Here is a 21,347-nt window from a genome sequence, read left to right as displayed (position 1 = left end):
CCTACTTCCAGCAGAGCAAAGGCCTGACCAACCCAACCTTGACCACAGGAGCCCCAGACAGGCAGACCTAGTGGTGCTTCTGACCATGAGTGACCTCAAACAGGCCCGGAAGCTGAACACATTTCTGCACTGTGAGGATCCAGACATTATGTCTGCTCAGCCAATTTCCCTTGTCAAATAAAATGGGAATTTAGTCAATGTACAAAATGAGAACTATGAAAGCACTGTTGGCAGTGAGAGGTGCTGAGTAAGAGGAACGTATGTATATACGTTGGGAGATGGTTGTGAGCAAAGTGTGTGTGTGTGTGTGTGTGTGTGTGTGTGTGTGTGTGTGTGTGTGTGTGTGTGTGTGTGTGTGTGTGTGTGTGTGTGTGTGCCTGCGTGAGCACAGATCGACACAGCACACATTGTGAAATCAGTTGAAAATCGCTGAGCGATTCTTCAGGGGGATGTGTTAGGAGAGGAATGGGGGGACGGGGGAAGAGAAGAGGAAGTAGACAATGATGCATGATACATCCCGTGTTGCAACACAGAAGTCTAACATTGGACAAAAATACGTCTTAATATGGGACATTTAAAGCTGTTGGTACCACCGGGACCATTTTGTTGACACAAACACAATGTCATGCTGTTTATGTTTCATCGTCCCTCTCTCCATCTGACACATACAGCAGATTCTTAATACCAGCCTGAAAAGGTGTCTGCTCTAACATTGGCCCATATCTCTTCTTCCTGTAGCAAAACACTGCACATTACCATGGCAACAGAAGTGAGAAGAAAGAAAAGGAAGGAGGATACCATGGTAACGATGAGCAAAACAGCCAAATACAACATTCTCGGATGTATAGGATACATGACAAACGGGCTATAGCGACTGATCAGTGCAGCAGCGAGCCATCGAGCGTCACCATGGCAACAGTTCAGTGGTGAGTCGCTGAGAGAACCAGAAATATCTGTCACTTTAATGGTGAGAAACTACTGTAACTAGGCCTCTTTTTTTACCAGAACCTTCATTCTCACTGGGTATATTAATATCATTCAGATACAGAACTAAACGACAACTAAGCATCGTTAGGGGCACAGGGTCACATGACAAGGGGCATTAGTGCGCATGCAGCTAGGCAGCGAGCTGGAGCAGCCCCATTACCATGTGATAAATGGCTCTCCCTCAGAACCATACGTCATCTCAGTACTTTCCCTGCGGACATGATTGATCACAGGGCCGAGGAATGGAGAGCTGAGGCCCGCCACTCGATGCTCGGTAAGCTGGGACAGGCTCCATCAGTCAACCCAGCATATGGAGTATGGAGATCAGCACCAGAACACATGCAGGCCAGGCTACGTTGTTAGTACCACTAGGCTTTAATGAACAGATCAGGGGATGCCAGACTGACTCTGAAAACCAACCTAAGCCTCCAAAAATATTTTTGAGACATGCTTAAATAGGCACCTTGGTCACATTACGCCAATATTATGTGACCAAAAGATGAAGGGGTTTAGCACTTGGGAGGCCCCTATGAAAATGAATGATTGATTTTAACAGTCTGTACATTCACGAAGACAAACATAATTGTGCAGAAGTAGAGGTTATGTGTATAGGTCCATATGGACATCAGAACATGTGATGGGAATAAATTGGTCCTTTCTGGTCTGGTGGCTGGTGTAAGGTGTAATTACTCAATAATTACAATGTAATAAACCTCTTAGTGTAGTAGTATTTCACGGTGTGCAGTTGTAAAATATGTAGATAGCATCGCTTAAAACTATTTACCCAAGTTTACTATGAGATTCAATCATCTTGATGCCTGGGCAAGCACTGTGAGAGGGATTGTGCAAGTTCATTTGGCAAAGTAGTCGACCCGACATCTGGATAGCATTACAGGAAACGTGAAGCCAGCCTCAATGAACGACTTGCCCCGCGCCCCTGGATATCAAAATACGTGTCATTAACAATTTTTCACCACTTCCAAACAGGTCAGAGAATCCGTGTTAATTACTTGAACTGTAGGCTAAGTGATTAATGACACCTCGGTTTGCTGTAACTTCATTGTGGCTATGTGAGACTATGGTGCGGAGTTCCCCGACTTGCAGCCTGTGGGCTGAACATGGCCTGCGGGTGATTTATTTATTTGGCCCCCCAAGTTCTGACCCCCCCCCCTCAAAAAAAGTGTTTTTAATTTAGTATTTTTATTGTTGGACATAAAAGCCTGTAAAAACACCAGCAAATCAGGTCCAAGTGATTTTAACTTGGGGAATCTGTTCCAAAGTATTCCCAAGCATAAAGGCAGTGGTGTAAAATACTTAAGTAAAAATACTTTAAAGTACTACTTAAGTCGTTTTGGGGTATCTGTACTTTACTTTACTATTTATATTTTTGACAACTTTTACTTTACTACATTCTTAAAGAAAATAATGTACTTTTTACTCCATACATTTTACCTGACACGCAAAAGTGCTTGTTACATTTTAAATGCTTAGCAGGACAGGAAAATTGTCCAATTCACAGACTTATCAAGAGAACATCCCTGGTCATCCCTACTGCCTCTGATCTGGCGGACTCACTTGGAATTGTACCCCTGCTATCTGTAAATGATGTCTGAGTGTTGGACTGTGTCCCTGGCTATCTGTAAATTATGTCTGAGTGTTGGAGTGTTCCCCTGGCTATCTGTAAATGATGTCTGAGTGTTGGACTGTCTCCCTGGCTATCTGTAAATGATGTCTGAGTGTTGGAGTGTTCCCCTGGCTATCTGTAAATTATGTCTGAGTGTTGGAGTGTTCCCCTGGCTATCTATAAATTATGTCTGAGCGTTGGAGTGTTCCCCTGGCTATCTGTAAATGATGTCTGAGTGATGGAGTGTTCCCCTGGCTATCTGTAAATGATGTCTGAGTGTTGGAGTGTGTCTCTGGCTATCTGTAAATTATGTCTGAGTGTTGGAATGTGTCCCTGGCTATCTGTAAATGATGTCTGAGTGTTGGAGTGTGTCCCTGGCTATCTGTAAATGATGTCTGCGTGTTGGAGTGTGTCCCTGGCTATGTGTAAATGATGTCTGAGTGTTGGAGTGTTCCCCTGGCTATCTGTACATTATGTCTGAGTGTTGGAGTGTGTCCCTGGCTATCTGTAAATGATGTCTGCGTGTTGGAGTGTGTCCCTGGCTATCTGTAAATGATGTCTGAGTGTTGGAGTGTGTCCCTGGCTATCTGTAAATGATGTCTGCGTGTTGGAGTGTGTCCCTGGCTATGTGTAAATGATGTCTGAGTGTTGGAGTGTTCCCCTGGCTATCTGTACATTATGTCTGAGTGTTGGAATGTTCCCCTGGCTATCTGTAAATGATGTCTGAGTGTTGGACTGTCTCCCTGGCTATCTGTAAATGATGTCTGAGTGTTGGAGTGTTCCCCTGGCTATCTGTAAATTATGTCTGAGTGTTGGAGTGTTCCCCTGGCTATCTATAAATTATGTCTGAGCGTTGGAGTGTTCCCCTGGCTATGTGTAAATGATGTCTGAGTGTTGGAGTGTGTCCCTGGCTATGTGCAAATGATGCCTGAGTGTTGGAGTGTTCCCCTGGCTATCTGTAAATTATGTCTGAGTGTTGGAGTGTACCGCTGGCTATCTGTTAATGATGTCTCAGTGTTGGAGTGTACCCCTGGCTATCTGTAAATGATGTCTCAGTGTTGGAGTGTACCGCTGGCTATCTGTAAATGATGTCTCAGTATTGGAGTGTTCCCCTGGCTATCTGTAAATGATGTCTCAGTGTTGGAGTGTTCCCCTGGCTATCTGTAAATGATGTCTCAGTGTTGGAGTGTTCCCCTGGCTATCTGTAAATGATGTCTCAGTGTTGGAGTGTACCGCTGGCTATCTGTAAATGATGTCTCAGTGTTGGAGTGTTCCCCTGGCTATCTGTAAATGATGTCTCAGTGTTGGAGTGTTCCCCTGGCTATCTGTAAATGATGTCTCAGTGTTGGAGTGTACCGCTGGCTATCTGTAAATGATGTCTCAGTGTTGGAGTGTTCCCCTGGCTATCTGTAAATGATGTCTCAGTGTTGGAGTGTTCCCCTGGCTATCTGTAAATGATGTCTCAGTGTTGGAGTGTACCGCTGGCTATCTGTAAATGATGTCTCAGTGTTGGAGTGTTCCCCTGGCTATCTGTAAATGATGTCTCAGTGTTGGAGTGTACCGCTGGCTATCTGTAAATGATGTCTCAGTGTTGGAGTGTACCGCTGGCTATCTGTAAATGATGTCTCAGTGTTGGAGTGTTCCCCTGGCTATCTGTAAATGATGTCTCAGTGTTGGAGTGTTCCCCTGGCTATCTGTAAATGATGTCTCAGTGTTGGAGTGTACCGCTGGCTATCTGTAAATGATGTCTCAGTGTTGGAGTGTTCCCCTGGCTATCTGTAAATTATGTCTCAGTGTTGGAGTGTACCGCTGGCTATCTGTAAATGATGTCTCAGTGTTGGAGTGTACCGCTGGCTATCTGTAAATGATGTCTCAGTGTTGGAGTGTTCCCCTGGCTATCTGTAAATGATGTCTCAGTGTTGGAGTGTTCCCCTGGCTATCTGTAAATTATGTCTCAGTGTTGGAGTGTACCGCTGGCTATCTGTAAATGATGTCTCAGTGTTGGAGTGTTCCCCTGGCTATCTGTAAATTATGTCTCAGTGTTGGAGTGTACCGCTGGCTATCTGTAAATGATGTCTCAGTGTTGGAGTGTACCCCTGGCTAAAAAAAACAAGAAATTTATGGAAGGAATTTGAAATGATTCATACTTTTAATTTTACTTTTGATACTTATGTATATTTTAACAGTGCCATTTACTTTAAAACAAAATACTTTTATACTTTTACTCAAGCAGTATTTTGCTGGGTGACTCACTTGAGTCATTTTCTATGAAGGTATATTTACTTTTACTCAAGTATGACAGGTGGGTACTTTTTACACCCCTGTATAATAGAGATATATGTCATCGTATATACAAATGTAAGCAAGGTTTGAAATGATGTTTCAGTCAAATATTAGATCTGTTTGGGCTTCTTGCAGTCAATGTGCAGTCTACAAATGATTTGTAATTATGTTCTGGCACCCTGACCATCCGCTCAAGGTGATCCCTGCTATAGGATGTTCCATGACCTCTGCAACATTACTCAAAACTAAAAAAACAGCTTGACAGACATTGGGTCCAGCAAGTAGATGTTACACAATATAGCAAATTCTCGGAAAGGTTTATCATGGTGAAAAACAGAAGGCCAGGAGTCTGGTAAACATATATCTTACACTGTAATCTAGGCATGTATGAATGTATGAACGCGACACAACGTAGCCTAGATCTAGTTGGGTAATGGGGTTACTCGGGAGAGGGAAGAGCAAACATGAAAGGGAGAGAGTATTTGAATTAAGCAAAACGAGCCCACCATCGCGCAGGCGGCCACCTGCGTAATAAAACAATAATGTGTGCAATGATAGGACTGAAACACACACACCATCCAGGAAAGCCTTTGTGTTTTGCATCTGAGCAAAAAAACACATCAACGCACAGGCACCAGGTTAATATGCACGATGGTATTTCATACCGTTAAAAATCAGACAGACAAACATCCCATAAATATGCGCTGGTCAGGAATACTAATCCAACCATACCTGCAATCGCTCTGTCGCTGGCTGCCACATTTTAGTAGAATCAAAGGTTTCCGTAACTACTGCTGCTGGTTATTCTCTATGTAGTCCAGCTCACATCTGCTTGTTTTCGGCGCTTGCTTCTCCTCTTCTGCAATCTGGAGAAAACAGACAGTGAATTCCAATGGAGCTTGATGAAGCTTTCGCCTGCAAGCAATTCCCGAGACTGGTCTGCAAGGGGCGGTAGCGACAGCCGCAAGGAAGGGCAGGACAGGGGGCCAGAGAACCCTTTTTTACAGACATACAAACTTTCCTGCTTGAATGTCGCAAAATAATTAAATTGACTGAATATTAAAGGCTCACATAAAAAATACTGCCATTATTTCAAGCAATTTTGGTCGGTGTTGCTTGGTTTACTAATTGCTGTGTGGTATTATGGTTTGCCCAAATGGTCATGGTTTTGATGGTTGATGGCGCACTTCTAAAAACCCTGTTTTAACAACAGACACATTCCAGCCTTCTGGCTCCAGTGAAGTGGCTCCGTTAGATCTGGCCATGACTCAGTTTATAGGAGTTGTGCCTACCAATGGACCCCTACGAAGGCCAAACAGTTCGCTGTGACCCTGGAGGTCATGGAAAGGAGAAAAGGGGTAGAGGTCAACAAAGGCTCCCCACTCAGACTTCAGTGTAGGGTGAACCTCATCAATAACCACTGGCTCCTCTCAGCTCCACAAAGTGTGTGTGTATGTATGTATGTGTCTGTCTGTCTGTCTGTCTGTCTGTGTGAATGCATGTGGCTCTGTGTGTTTGTGTGTGTGTGTGTCCATGCGTGAATGTGTGTGTGACTCTGGGTGTGTTTGCGTGTGTGTCCATGAGTTCACGTGTGTGTGTGTGTGTGTGTGTGTGTGTGTGTGTGTGTGTGTGTAGGCGCAGTGGGTGACGAGATGACGCCACAGCCAGCCTGTATTTACAGATGTTTACTCTGGGAACATCTGGATTAAGCAGGAGGTCACCAAGGCCGCACACAGGGCTAACAACACTCCTTATATGGGTATTTCCCACTGCTGACATGTTGTCTGGGGCAACTGGGCATGGAGAGACATGGAGGGACTGTCCATTGGTGGAAACATGTTGCCCATTTTCCTATGGTAGTGGGTACTGCATCTATGGACACTCCTCATTCTGGCCAGTGTTGTTGAGTTCCTATAGTGTCCCTGTATTTAGCATGTCTTTTGGTGAATTGATGCTAGATAACACCAGTACTTACAAAACTTGAGTTTTTCCTTCATTTGTTCAGATTGATTAGGAGTTGTGAAATGCACAATATTGATATGATACAAATTTGATTTGGTTTTCAAAGCACTAGTTTAGTCCAAAAATAGTACTTAGTCTTGTGTTTGGAGGTTTTCCAAGCCCACTTCTCATGTCAAGTCGTGATAAATCACCTTTGCGACTTCAGTATTATTTTCCCATTTCAAGAGTATTGAGATCTAATTGCTGAGGTTTTGGTCACAATACTCAAGAGATGCTGCTGGAGTTGGATTGGACAGAAGAAATACTGATTCCATTCCAAGGTTAGCTGTCCATTAGAGTCCAGAAGGCAGACAGAAGAAAGGGACAACATGGAGAACAATGACGACTGGAGGCTGAACTCCAGCAACACCAGTAGAGCTGGAGCACAGTGGTGAAGACGGCCAAAGACCACACTGAGTGAAGATCCTTTGTTGCTGCCCAATGCCCAAGCCGACGTGATGGGATGAGTGAGTCAATGAGGTTTTATATATTAAATTCATGTTTATACCCGTGTATTACAATGACCAAGTCTTGTCATAGTACATTTCCAGTGAGTCAACAGAACCCTGTGAGTCAAATGTTTTCCTAGACACAAATAGACCTCTGGTGTCATAATAAGAACAAACACGAGACACCAGCTGGGTTTGTGTTCACTTCAACCTTTATTGTTACATCATTGAACATAGATAATAATCATGTGGTTCTTCTCTTTTAAAAAAAGACGACCCTAGTAGGCAAAACATCAGTCAAGTGGAGAGCTCACTCGGTGCTCCGGGTGGGCGGAGATTTATAAAGAACCAATGGAATGGTCTAAAATGTGCCGCCCATCCGGCGCCCCAAACGAATGCACCCAGGGGTTGACCCTGAGTGGAACAACACAACCGCACACAGACAGAGAGAGAGAGAGAGAGACAGAGAGAGAGAGAGAGAGAGACACCTATACCTGGGACACAGAAGCACATATATTACTGGAGCAGACCCACCAGCTGACCCCCAGCTGTCAATCATCCACACAAGACCCGCCCACTGGCTACTCCGACCACTCCTGCAAAAAACACAATTATTACTCTTCCTTTATTTGTACAGAACTTGCATGTAAATAATAAAAACATGACAACCAATGTTTTTTAAAATGCTGTTCTAAAGCTTCCCTCCATAGTGTACATCTCTTCTACCTCTACCCCGACGTTGTAGCCTGAAGGAGGTGACGATTTTGCCATAAACCTGGCAAAGACACAGTAAATCAATCACAATATACGAAGGGTTTCAAAATTATGCAGAAAACATTGAATCTACCCATGCACCAAGTAAGGCAACCTACTGTAGATTTTTTATATAGAAAGATATATCGTACTGCACTATAACAAGTGCACCTATTTCTACCACACCTGTAAGAACTCCTATCGACAGCCTCTGCTGAATCTACACTTTAAACTGAGCTCATGGGTCGGTGAGGGACATCAGGAACCACCCCCTCTAGGAACCCAATGGCATCCTGGGTAATGTTACAGTAGCTTAATGGATATTCCAACAGATTTCCCACATAACTATTGTTTGGGTTTTTTCTCCACTACATTTATTTTGTTCAAATTTATCTAAAGAAATACTAAATGGTTTGCATTAACTGAATTTGTGTGTATTGGTGCACGGCCGAACACGTGCAGTTAGTTGTGTGTGTGTGAACAGGTAATGCGTGATACTGTGTGTGGGTGGGTGTGTTGCCGCTGTGTTTTCTACAAATCTTTTGTTTTGATCAGAGTGACCAGGGGCTTGTCGTCAGGGCTGTAGTCCTCGTAGGTGATGGGTGAAGCGTCGTACATTGCCGGCCGGGACTTCTTCCCAAATCTGAGAGAGGGGAAGAAAACACATATTTGGAACATCACTTCAGGTAGGACAGCTAGCTACATGCAAGACAGTTCCTAATGTTTCAAGTGTAGAGTTGCTAGGTTGAGAATTAAATACAGGTGACAGGTGAATGTATGGTTATAAAGGAGATGTCTGTTACAAACAGAGTAATATAAACATGGTGTTGTAAGAGGCATTACACATTTACCCATAGTGTATTACAGGTGAATATACCCTAGTGCTGGTAATCTTCCAAGATTAGCCTAAAATCTACCGGAATGGGCCTTTGTCTCACGTATGACATTGTTATTGAGTATTGCATTGTTGGGTTTTGAGTTTTCAAGAAAGGCATTTCACTGTACTTGTGCATGTGACATTAAAAACTTGAATGGGCCTTAATCTCACAGTTAACAGCAAAGCTAAAGCAGGAGGTGTTTCTAATGGCTGAATCAATTTAATACATTAAATATTAACAATGTTGAGGCACTTGTATACTCATAGTAAGCAAGCCTAGTCTACCCTGAGGTGTGACTTGTTCAGAGAGCTTTGTGCCGTCTCACCTGGCGTGGCGGATGGAGGCGATGGCGTTGCTGAACTCACTGTCGATGCTACGGCAGTTGTAGAACTCCTGGTAGGCATGGCGAGATGAGCCCTGGTACTCGATGCGACTGATGCGGCAGATGCCCACGATGAGGATGATGAGCATGAGGACAAAGGCCACGCACAGGGCGCCGATGATGATGTAGAGGGAGTGACGCGGCATGTTGGTCAGGGTGTCCTCGGGGTGGGTGGTCTTCCACTGCAAGTCTGAGAGAGAAACAGACAGACTTATGAATAACCTAAGAAAGGCATGTACATGTAATCATATTTCATAATTTACTCCCACAACAAAGGGATTCTGGGTAATGTACTTACGTATCTCACAGCTGGCCCCTACCCAGCCTGGGGGGCAGTGGCAGGTGTATGCATTTGATTGGTCGATGCAGGTTCCTCCGTGATGACAGGGATTGCTCTCACACTCGTTGATGTCAACCTCACAGTCCTCCCCTGAGATAACCAATAGTGGGTGGAGGGGTTATGTTTAACTGGAAAAGCAGGCACAGGTATACTTTGAGAGGGTTCAGAGGTGGAGCGCTCCCTAGTTAGAACAGCCTACTCCCACCTGTGTCCCCAAGGCCTACTATGATAGACTGGGTGACAGACATGTGTACTCACACGCACACAAAACACACACAGAGTTGAAATGCTCACCAAGGTAACCAGGTGGGCAGACACAGGTGGCGTTGAGGCCCACACTCTCACAGTGTCCTCCGTTCTGACAGTGAGCCTTCAGACAAGGATCCCTGTAGATCTCACAGTGTCTGCCTGCACAGGGACACACACATATGACCCATTAATGACACACACAAATACAGTACTCTCTACAGACCTGGGTTCAAATACCTTTGGAAATATTTAAAACACTTTAAGCATTTGCTTTAGCCTGTCTGGAGTGCCAGGAGGGCTGTGTTTGCACTTTTAGGACTTTTGTATTGGCTCATGGCAACAGACAAGCTCATTAAAAGGACAGCATAAATATTTGAAATTATTACAAATAGTATTTGAATCCAGGTCTGCTTTACACAACAGTTTACACCAACACCACCTCACAATTTACTACACATACTGTAGACAACACACAATCATTTATATGGACACATTCATAATACAGGCTGTATAAACTCATCAAATTAGCATACATATTGCAGCATCATCACACAATCCCACCCCAGGATAACATACTTAAAACTGTCCCCGTTGAGTCACATTGGATTGAAATCAATACACACACACACACACACACACACACACACACCCCTACCTTCATACAGGGGAGTGCAGGCACATTCGTAAGCGTTGATGAGGTCTCTGCAGGTAGCAGAGTTCTGGCAGGGGGCTGACAGACACTCGTTGTATTCTTCCTCACAGTACAGACCATGGTACCCTGGGAGACACACCACACACACACACATAAAGTCACACTGTCTTTGATCATAATATTAGATGACAGTTCAAATAATGATTAAGTTTAGATATCACTATCGAGAAGATCAGGGTGATAGACTCCTCAGCACACATAATTTTTTTATGAGGGGGAGTTAAAAGTGGTTTAAAGTACCTTTATTTATATATAGAGATGATCACTTAGATGGAACAAGCAAAACCTTGTGGATGTTACATCCACAGACATCTTATTAAATTAATTATAGATGCAATTCTGTGGTTACGTCGATATAGCCATGATTCAGCCGTGACTGTTAGTAATGTCGTATATACAGTACACCCTAGTTACCACTAGGTGGCAGGTTTGCACTGGGACTGAGAACTGGTGTTTTTCCCTATAAAAGAAAAGCAGTATGAGCCCAAGGTCAGAACACAGAGATTGACAGAATCTCAAAGTTGATGTAGGACATTGTGTTCTTTCTTCAGAGCTTACAAGCAGAAGCTACCGTACTGAGTATAGACATGTCAGTAAGTGTAATGCATGCGTGAGTGTGTGTCGGGCTGTGTGTGTGTGTGTCTGGCTTTCTGCTGGTGTGTGCATGTGTTTGTCGTTCACCATGAGAGGAAACATTTACATACAAAGTAAGCCTTGATAAATGCCAGAGGTTCTCATAAAAAAGCCAGTGAAATGTCAAGTGCCTTGCCCAGACTCCCAGACCCATATCCTCTGGCTAGTCTGACTCTGCTCTGCCTGATAGGGATATAGGGAGCCTGGGATCCACTAGAGAATATATCAGATCCCTCACAGCCTCCTCTCCTCGTAGAGGACGCAGACACCAGCTGGCATATTGATGAACAGGAGAAAAGGTCAATTATATCCTTAAACGAGTCTGATTGCAAATCACCAATGACATCATTCCCGTTAGATGGGGGGCTGCCTGAATGTAGATGTGTGATTGGATGGCATCTGCCCAACTAGTGTAGTCAAACAATGGTTGCAGACAGACAATGGTCTGGAAGGAAGCGCAGAGCAACTGTCTCACCTAATAAAAATCAACCAGATGACAGAGGAGAGGGAGAGGGAAATGAGGTGAGGAAGAGATGGAGAGAAGAGAGGACAGAGAGAGGGACAGAAAGCCACAGAGATAAAGAGATGAAGAAAAATGGAGAACAGAGAATAGGTTAGCGTGAAAGGTGAAAAGAGATGTGTGAATATACCGTGTGATATGTGGGAACATACTGTGTGATATTATGTGTGAACATACTGTGTGAGAACATACTGTGTGAGAACATACTGTGTGATATCATGTGGGAATGTACTGTGTGATATCATGTGGGAATATACTGTGTGAACATAGTATGTTCACACATGATATCACACAGTACATTCCCACATGATATCATCTACAACTTGATTGGAGTCCACCTGTGGTAAATTCAATTGATTGGACATGATTTGGAAAGGCACACACCTATCTATATAAAGTCCCACAGTTGACAGTGCATGTCAGAGCAAAAGCCAAGCCATTAGGTTGAAGGAATTGTCCATAGAGCTTTGAGACAGGATTGTGTCACGGCACATATCTGGTGAAGGGTACCAAAACATTTCTGCAGCATTGAAGGTCCCCAAGAACACAGTGGTGTCCATCATTCTTAAATATAACCACCAAGACTCTTCCTAGAGCTGACCACGCGGCCAAACTGAGCAATCGGGGGAGAAGGGCCTTGGTCAGGGATGTGACCAAGAACCCGATGGTCACTCTGACAGAGCTCCAGAGTTCCTCTGTGGAGATGGGAGAACCTTCCAGAAGGCCAACCATCTCCGCAGCACTCCACCAATCAGGCCTTTATGGCTGAATGGCCAGACGGAAGCCACTCCTATGCAAAAGGCACATGACAGCTCGCTTGGAGTTTGACAAAAGGCACATGACAGCTCGCTTGGAGTTTGCCAAAAGGCACCTAAGGACTTTTAGACCATGAAAAACAAGATTCTCTGTCTGATGAAACCAAGCTTGAACTCTTTGGTTTTAATGCCAAGCCTCACATCTGGAGGAAACGTAGCACCATCCCTACGGTAAAGCATGGTGGTGGCAGTATCATGCTGTGGGGATGTTTTTCAGCGGCAGCGACTGGGAGACTAGTCAGGATCGAGACAAAGATTAACGGAGCAAAGTACAAAGAGATACTTGATGAAAACCTGCTCCAGAGTGGTCAAGACCTCTGACTTGGGCGAGGTTCACCTTCCAACAGGACAACAACCCAAGCACACAGCTAAGACAACACAGGAGTCTCTGAATGTCCTTGAGTGTCCCGGCCAGAGCCCGGACCTGAATGAACATCTCTGGAGAGACCTGAAAATAGCTGTGCAATGACGCTCCCCATCCAACCTGACAGAGCTTGAGAGGATCTGCAGAGAAGAATGGGAGAAACTCCCCAAGTACAGGTGTGCCAAGCTTGTTGCGTCATACCCAAGAAGACTCAAGGCTGTAATCGCTGCCAAAGGTGCTTCAAAGGGTCTGAATACTTATGTAAATGTGATATAAATAACAGTTTTTGCTTTGTCATTATGAGGTATTGTGTATAGGGGGGGGGGGGGCTATTTAATACATTTTAGAATAAGGCTGTAACATAACAAAATGTGGAAAAAGTGAAGGGGTCTGAATACCTTCCGAATGCACTGTACAGTATATATGGGAATGAATATACTGTACCAATGCAAGATCTGAGGTTGTTTCAATGAGAGAACAAATAAAATAACGCAATGGTATGAGACAATAATATACTAATAAGAGTATGAACACAGTGAGAAGTATCTGGCTACAGAGGACAGTCTGAATGGATAGTGTGATCCCCAAAGGAACTATTTTAAGTGAAGTGATCTAACATGGTGGAATTGTGTTGTTTCTGTAAAAAAAAAAAAAAAAGCTATTACTAATTTAGAGTGTCTCTCACTCCCCTCTCCATCCAACCTAAGATGGCAAATTACATCAAAATGAAAACTGAAAGGCAGAAAGATATATAAAGGGAACTCTAGGAAGGACTGATAGGGAGGAGCAGCAGTTTGTCACACTGTGTTGATTCTTCTACTGATAGGGTCGTTCTCCTGCAGTCACACCCAGACCTGGGCTTAAATACTATTTGAAATATTTCCAATATTACTACCATTTGTTTAAGCCTGCCTGGAGTGCCAAAGGTTTGCAATTTTTCAACTATTCTATTGGTTCCCTTGTACCAGGCAAGCTCAATCAAGCCCAGCTAAAGTAATTGAAATGATTTCAAATAGTATTTGAACCCAGGTCTGGTCACACAGCTGGGTAATTGCTGAATAAGGGATAATGATTTGTCATTATTCCACACCATTAATCTGAGCATGGAGCCATAAAAACCAGTGGCACTCTGTGTCTGCATCAATGATATCACTGGGTGGGTTGGGGAATGGGTTGTGGAATAGCGAGTAGTAACAATGCTAATTTAAGATGCTGTATGTTACATGTGACAGGTTCACTGTAATATCATATGTATTGTGGGAGAATCAATCTGTTAGCTAGTTTTACAGCTCATCTATAGTGTGGGTAATGGGAGGTGGATCAGATTACCCCCCCCCCCCCCCCATACTAACACACGCTCGCTCGCACGCAGGCACAGAATGGCTCACCTGGGACACACAGACACCTGAAGCTAGTGCCCACACTGCGGCAAATCCCGTGGGCACAGGGGTTGAGGGCACAGAAGTCCACCAACTGGGCACAGGTCGGGCCGGTAAAGCCTGCGGCACAGCTGCAACCAAAGCCCAGGCCGGGACCCTGGGGAAAGCAGCTCCCGTTGTTGTGGCAGGGGCTGGAGGCACATGGGTCCACCCTCTGTTCACACATACTGCCCTGATACCCTGAGAGAGATGAAGGGAGAAAAAGAGTGAGCGAGAGGAGCGAGAAAGAAAGAGAGGGGGGGGGGGCATCTAGTCTGGTGGCAGGAATGCTGTGGGGTTCTGGGAGTGTGAAGGACCCCATTGTGGGTGTTGAGGTGGCTCTGTGGACTCACTGGGATGTAGCCTACAGCGTCTGTTTTGTCTTCACACATACACAAACCCGTCCCCAGTCTCCCGCCCACAAACAAACACATACAAACAAACAGGCACTGTTCTTCAACACAAGCCAGCAAGCACATACTTAGAGACATGCTCCGGTACTTTGGCGACTAGTAAGTATTTTTTAAACCTCCTGCTTTGGGCTGGATGTGTCCATGTGTAGTTCATACATGCATAATCTATGAGAAAGAAAGAAAATAACCTGTCTGAGACACACACAGAAACCCAGCGACTCCAGCAGATTATTCCTCCCTCTCTAAGGTGACAGTGAGCTAATGTCCATCAGTCTGGGTGATCCTGAGTCCTCCCTGCATCAGGTAAATGAATCAGCAGACCATATCCTAATCAGCCCGATGAACTACACACACTTACACAATCAACATGCTCCTGGGTTATATTGACTGTGTAACACACAGGCCAACACACATACATAGGCTGACACAAACACCCTCAAATGCTCACACACACACACACACACACACACACACACACACACACACACAGTCTCTTCAAAATAATGCAGTCTCCTCTCTGCGCTACCATGGCGATGATCCTGATAAAAAACACCATTCTCCTGAGGAGGGAGGGAGGACAGAGGGGAGGGTGGAGAGAGAGGAGGGAAGCGGCAAGGAGGGCACCTTGAGAGTGGCAGAGATTGTGGCAGCGATTACAGAAGGTGTGACAAAGTAGAGGTTTGATTGAGGGTGACCTCAATTTATGATCAGTCTTTCGCATAAGAGCATCAGGGTGTAGAAGGCTAGTGGGAGTAGAAAAGCCAGGTCAAACCAGGTAGATTGCAGAATTAGACATTTGCCCAGGTCCCCGGGACGTTGGGAGATACATTCAATACCAGTCACTAGGGGCAACGTGAGCGCCTGTTACCATCGAGCACGCTCACGGCATGCTAGCGCGTTGTGGATGGAGATAGAGGACTTAAAGGTCCCGAAGAAAAAAGGCCCATGTAAAAAAAAACTTTAGAGTGACTAAAATATCACACAATATTTTGGGGGATAGAAATGCTCACAATTTTAGAAAAATGACTCTCTCATGGCCAACTACCAGGAAGTTTGAAAAGACACCATGAGTGGGCAGGGAGCTTATATTCATGAGCCTTACAGCTCTTTGAAATGACTATGTCAAGAAAGTTGGACGCAGTAAGCAGTAAAATCATCTCAAGCTAATTTGGTGAGACACAATTAACTCAAACTACATTAAATTTGCATCACTAGCTAAGTTTCCAGCCAATTGGCGACAAATTATCATGAGAATATTCAAAAAAAATACCAGGGGTGTGCTTCCACCAAACAAAGACTTGTTGCAGGGAAAAATCAGTATGTGATGACATAGTGAACACAAAGACATGTTTCACTTAGGTTTTCATGGACCGGATCAAAATCTACAGTTCAATATGTTTTACACTCTACCGATAGTTTTGTCTGAAAAACTGTTGCTTTAAATAGCAAATGTGCCTACTCTGGTATGGGCACCTGCGCTCTAGCCAACAGCTCGCAGATACAGTGCAGGTAGGCTGTGTGAGTACAGTAGGATAGTCTATATGATGAGATTATGGATAAGAAGGAAAATATTTGTATTTGTCAAGTGGCAGTCAAGCAGCGATCATCATGTCACCAGAATAAGATCCTCGGTATTTATTGGAAAGGAGCATCAAGATCACCATGCACTTTCACCACCCTGTCATCATAACTTATAACATCTGTAGACTAATAAACTGCATGGTTTCCGAGTCTTAGTTGGAGGACCACACACCATATCATCACCTGACTCCAAGTTTACTTCGATGCAGTGGCGAAAAAAATAAAATATGAGAGATTTTGTTTTTAAACACATGAAAGAGCTTGTCTTTATGTCTTTTTTTTGGGTGGGGGGGGCTTGCCTAGTTCAGTGCTTTGTGTGGTGGTGGGGCAGACCAGCAGAAAATAGGATCATTGTACCGTGATTGGCTCAGCATTGAACCGTGATTGCCTCAGTGTTCTGTCACTCATGGGGACACTACGTCACCCGCCTTTAATAAGGGTAGACATCAAGAATGTGAGCCCTTTGTGTGCTGCCATTGAGTTACATTAGAAGTGCCCTTCCAAGAAGGCTCAAGGTCATTGGCCACAGATAAAATTGTCAAATCTACAGTAGCTTTGATTGGACTGATCAAGTCAACATCTTACTTTCAAAATCTTAGCTAGCAGTCATCATAATAAATCAAGACGACAATCAACTGGAAAATCCTTTTTAATCCTTGTCATATGAAGAGAAATTATAGATAAAATGTATCGGTGCTCATCGACCATTGGACATAAACATTACACAACAAGTAGGAAATCGCAAATTCAACAATTTTTTTTATTTTACCTTTATTTTACTAGGCAAGTCAGTTAAGAACAAATTCTTATTTTCAATGACGGCCTAGGAACAGTGGGTTAACTGCCTGTTCAGGGGCAGAACGACAGATTTGTACCTTGTCAGCTCGGGGATTTGAACTTGCAAACTTTCGCTTGCTAGTCCAACGCTCGAACCACTAGGCTACCCTGCCGCGTAGTTGTTTGGAAGGAATCAGTGACAGTAGCTAACCGCAAGCATATCAACTGGGAAGTCAGACTGGGAAAATCCGAGTTGGTTGACTGTTCAAATCGTAACTGTAAATCGTTGATGACAATTTTCCAACGAAGCACTGCCTCGCATAACAAGGCGAGTCCAAAAATGTATTGTATGCTGCTGCATAAATGATGTAATATGCCAGGGAGATGTGGTCAGCCATATAAGCTGTTTTTAAAAAGGCAGTAAACGAGGCTGAATTAACTGTTTTGCTGCCAGACAAGGCTCCGCTGATAGCCAGGTGTAGCAGTGGTAAGGATTCACTCTGTGGTGCTGGAAAGAAAGCTCTGTTGTTGGGACAGCTTTATGTAGGACCTAACAGTTTGTGGGCACCGCTTGTCACCTTTATAGTGCAATTCATGTATTGTTTAGTGTTGTGTTGTGGCTTTGCTGGCATGCATCTAAAAAATAAAAATAAAAAATTGGGGGATTTTGCCCAACCAAGATTTACATGCTAAAATCACCACTGCTTCGATATGATGGTTATTATATCTATATTTGCGCATAAAAGGCATTTCCGCCACCATGTCTCACATAGTTCATTTTACAGACACAAAAAGATCCCACCATGTCAAACAAACAAATTATCTGTCTCCATTTAGAGAATTGTACCGAAACTTCCTGTTTCCATCACAGCTGTCATGATTTTCTTTCATATGGTATGACTTTACTTGTATAAAAACTGTGGATGGAAACATGAGTTTTGAATGACCCTTCCCGCTCTTTTGTTCCATGCTGGCTGAAGACCTAGCTAGCCAGTAACTAGCTAACACCAGACACAGATGAAAGGGGAGACATATACGGTAAGTATCTTCACCATGGATGGAAGTGTAAAAATGTAATTATACTGTATTTGCTGACACGCTACAGTCAAATGTTGTACAAGGCAGTACTTATTTAAACTAGGTAAGAGTATTATGTTACCATTGGTGTATTAACATGAGAGTTAGGGTTACCTGAAGCCAAGTGTTTGACATGGGGGAGGGGATCAGTAACTTAATGATCAAAACTCAATGTAGAAGAAACAGTCATTTTTTCATACTTTGATTTGGGATTTATTCAAATATCATACAATTTCATGAAAAACATGATTTTGAATGTTCATGAATTTTAAACTGCGCTCTACAACTCAGAGGATTGTGGGTTCAATCACATTGCTAGGCACTCATTGTTATGGTTTCCTACTTTAACCCTATCCCAAACCTCAACCGTACCCCGTCGGAATGATTGATTAAACGTAATTGTCGAGTTTTGACTTAGATCACTCCCCCTATATGTGCACACACAGACATATAGACACACAACCGCACATCATCTCAGGTGTAGTAGAAAAGGTGACATGACAAGAGGTAAAAGAGGGAGGTAAAGGTGCCAAAAAGGAGGATGTGAAAATAGGAAGGAGGGAAATCACAGCTCGATTCCTTTATCTCTGTAGCAAGATAAGTCTGCACTGCACAGTTTTCACATCCTGCTGCTTGGTGGCATTTGCCTTGGCCCTTGTTGTCAGGGAGATTGGCTCAGTGTCTGAGCATCAGGACCCCATCTCTCAATTAAATTCAATTCAAGGGGCTTTATTGGCATGGGAGACATATGTTAACATTGCCAAAGCAAGTGAAGTAGAGAATATACAAAAGTGAAATAAACAATACAAATGAACAGTAAACATTACACTCACAGAAGTTCCAAAAGAATAGAGACATTACAAATGTCATATTATGAATATATACAGTGTTGTTACGATGTGCAAATGGTTAAAGTACAAATGGGAAAATAAACATAAATATGGGTTGTATTTACAATGGTGTTTGTTCTTCACTGGTTGACCTTTTCTTGTGGCAACAGGTCACAAATCTTGCGATGGCACACTTATTTCACCCAGTAGATATGGGAGTTTATCTAAATCAGTTTTGTTTTCAAATTCTTTGTGGATCTGTGTCATCTGAGGGAAATATGTGTCTCTAATATGGTCATACATTTGACAGGAAGTTAGGAAGTGCAGCTCAGTTTCCACTTCATTTTGTGGGTAGTGTGCACAAAGCCTGTCTTCTCTTGAGAGCCAGGTCAGCCTACAGCGGCCTTTCTCAATAGCAAGGCTATGCTCACTGAGTCTGTACATAGTCAAAGCTTTCCTTAAGTTTGGGTCAATTACAATGGTCAGGTATTCTGCCACTGTGTACTCTATTTAGGGCCAAATAGCATTCTAGTTTGCTCAGTTTTTTTGTTAATTCTTTCCAATGTGTCAAGTAATTATCTTTTTGTTTTCTCATGATTTAGTTGGGTCTAATTGTGTTGATGTCCTGGGGCTCTGTTTGTGAACAGAGCCCCAGGACCAGTTTGATTAGGAGACTTCTGCAGGTTTGGCCTAATTCTGCTCTGCATGCATTATTTGGTGTTTTACGTTGCACACAGAGGATTTTTTTGCAGAATTCTGCATGCAGAGTCTCAATTTGGTGTTTGTTCCATTTTGTGAATTCTTGGTTGGTTAGCAGACCCCAGACCTCACAACCATAAAGGGCAATGGGTTCTATAACTGATTATAGCTGGTTGTATATAGTATTTTTAGCCAGATCCTAATTGGCATGTCAACTTTTATGCTCCTTTTGATGGCTCTTCTTGCCTTGTCTCTCAGATCGTTCACATCTTTGTGGAAGTTACCTGTGGCGCTGATGTTTAGGCCAAGGTGTACAGTTGAAGTCGCAGGTTTACATACACTTAGGATGGAGTCATTAAAACTATTTTTTCAACTACTCCACAAATTTCTTGTTAACAAACTCTAGTTTTGGCAAGTTGGTCAGGACATCTACTTTGTGTCATTTTTCCAACAATTGTTTTCAGACATTATTTCAATGTATAACTAGTCCAGTGGGTCAGAAGTTTACATACACTATGTTGACTGTGCCTTTAAACATCTTGGGAAATTCCAGAAAATTATACCATGGCTTTGGAAGCTTCTGATAGGCTAAATGACATAATGAGTCAATTGGAGGTGTACCTGTGGATGTATTTCAAGGGATACCTTCAAACTCAGTGCCTCTTTGCTTGACATCATGGGAAAATCAAAGGAAAGACCTCTAAAAAAAATTGTAGACCTCCACAAGTCTGGATCATCCTTGGGAGCAATTTCTAAAACGCCTGAAAATACCACATTCATCTGTACAAACAAAGGTACTCAAATATAAACACCGTGGGACCACACCAGCTCTGGCAGGAGCAATGAGCCAAAATTCACCCAACGTATTGTAGGAAGCTTGTGGAAGGCTACCCGAAACGTTTGACCCAAGTTTAACAATTTAAAGGCAATGCTACCAAATACTAATTGACTGTATGTAAACTTCTGACCCACTGGGAATGTGATGAAAGAAATAAAAGCTGATAATTCGCTATGCCACAGGGGGTATGGGACAGCAGGCATGATAAAGACACACGCGAGTGCACGCATTCACACATATGCATGCACACACAAACACAGAGGAACCCCACTCTCCACCACACACACTTTACCAAGCCTGCACACTAAACCAGATTCCCAGGGGAGCTCTGATATGAAAGGAGAGCAGCTTTAGCAGAGCAGCTGTACTCCAATAGAGTTAGGAGTCTAAATATAGCACCTCCAGCCCTCCTGTTCCTCACTGGAGACAGTCCCAGAGCTGAGAGAGAGACCTTAGAGGACAGACCGAGAGCTAGGAGGACTGCTGGGAGCAACCTCCTCAAGAGGCTCTGGCTGTGTCTGAAATGGTACCCATATATCATTGAGCAGATCGCTCAAGATTGACTTTGAAATTGGACGTCTGTCCATGTCCTGAGGACGTCAATCCCATGACTCTGAATCCGATTGCACGTTCGATCCCAGTGGTAGACACTCATTTTCTACAGTCTGGTTTTAACCCTATCCCAAGCCTTAACCCTTAACTCAACCCTTCAGAATGGATGGCT

The 21,347-nt window shown here is 43.6% G+C and overlaps 2 protein-coding genes across 2 annotated transcripts in view; both read right to left on the bottom strand.

Moving 5' to 3' along the window:
• LOC135552770 (PTB-containing, cubilin and LRP1-interacting protein-like) overlaps positions 1–5,844 on the bottom strand; it is a 54,739-nt gene extending 48,895 nt beyond the window's left edge. Inside the window, exon 1 of the mRNA XM_064984593.1 lies at positions 5,627–5,844. Within this exon, the coding sequence (XP_064840665.1) occupies positions 5,627–5,656 (30 nt within the window). The 5' untranslated portion in view covers positions 5,657–5,844. The remainder of the gene's footprint in view (positions 1–5,626) is intronic.
• A 1,690-nt stretch (positions 5,845–7,534) lies between these two features.
• LOC135552769 (delta and Notch-like epidermal growth factor-related receptor) overlaps positions 7,535–21,347 on the bottom strand; it is a 93,214-nt gene continuing 79,401 nt past the window's right edge. The window contains exons 8-13 of the mRNA XM_064984592.1: positions 14,379–14,609; positions 10,602–10,724; positions 9,992–10,105; positions 9,656–9,787; positions 9,301–9,547; positions 7,535–8,740 (exon numbers count right to left, since the gene is read on the bottom strand). Coding sequence (XP_064840664.1) covers positions 8,629–8,740; positions 9,301–9,547; positions 9,656–9,787; positions 9,992–10,105; positions 10,602–10,724; positions 14,379–14,609 — 959 coding nt within the window. The 3' untranslated portion in view covers positions 7,535–8,628. The remainder of the gene's footprint in view (positions 8,741–9,300; positions 9,548–9,655; positions 9,788–9,991; positions 10,106–10,601; positions 10,725–14,378; positions 14,610–21,347) is intronic.

The sequence above is a fragment of the Oncorhynchus masou genome, chromosome 13 (genome assembly GCF_036934945.1).
Source record: "Oncorhynchus masou masou isolate Uvic2021 chromosome 13, UVic_Omas_1.1, whole genome shotgun sequence".
NCBI classification, from domain to species: Eukaryota; Metazoa; Chordata; class Actinopteri; order Salmoniformes; family Salmonidae; genus Oncorhynchus; species Oncorhynchus masou.
Note: the sequence above shows the minus strand (reverse complement) of the source record. Positions and strands in the feature narration are given on the sequence as shown.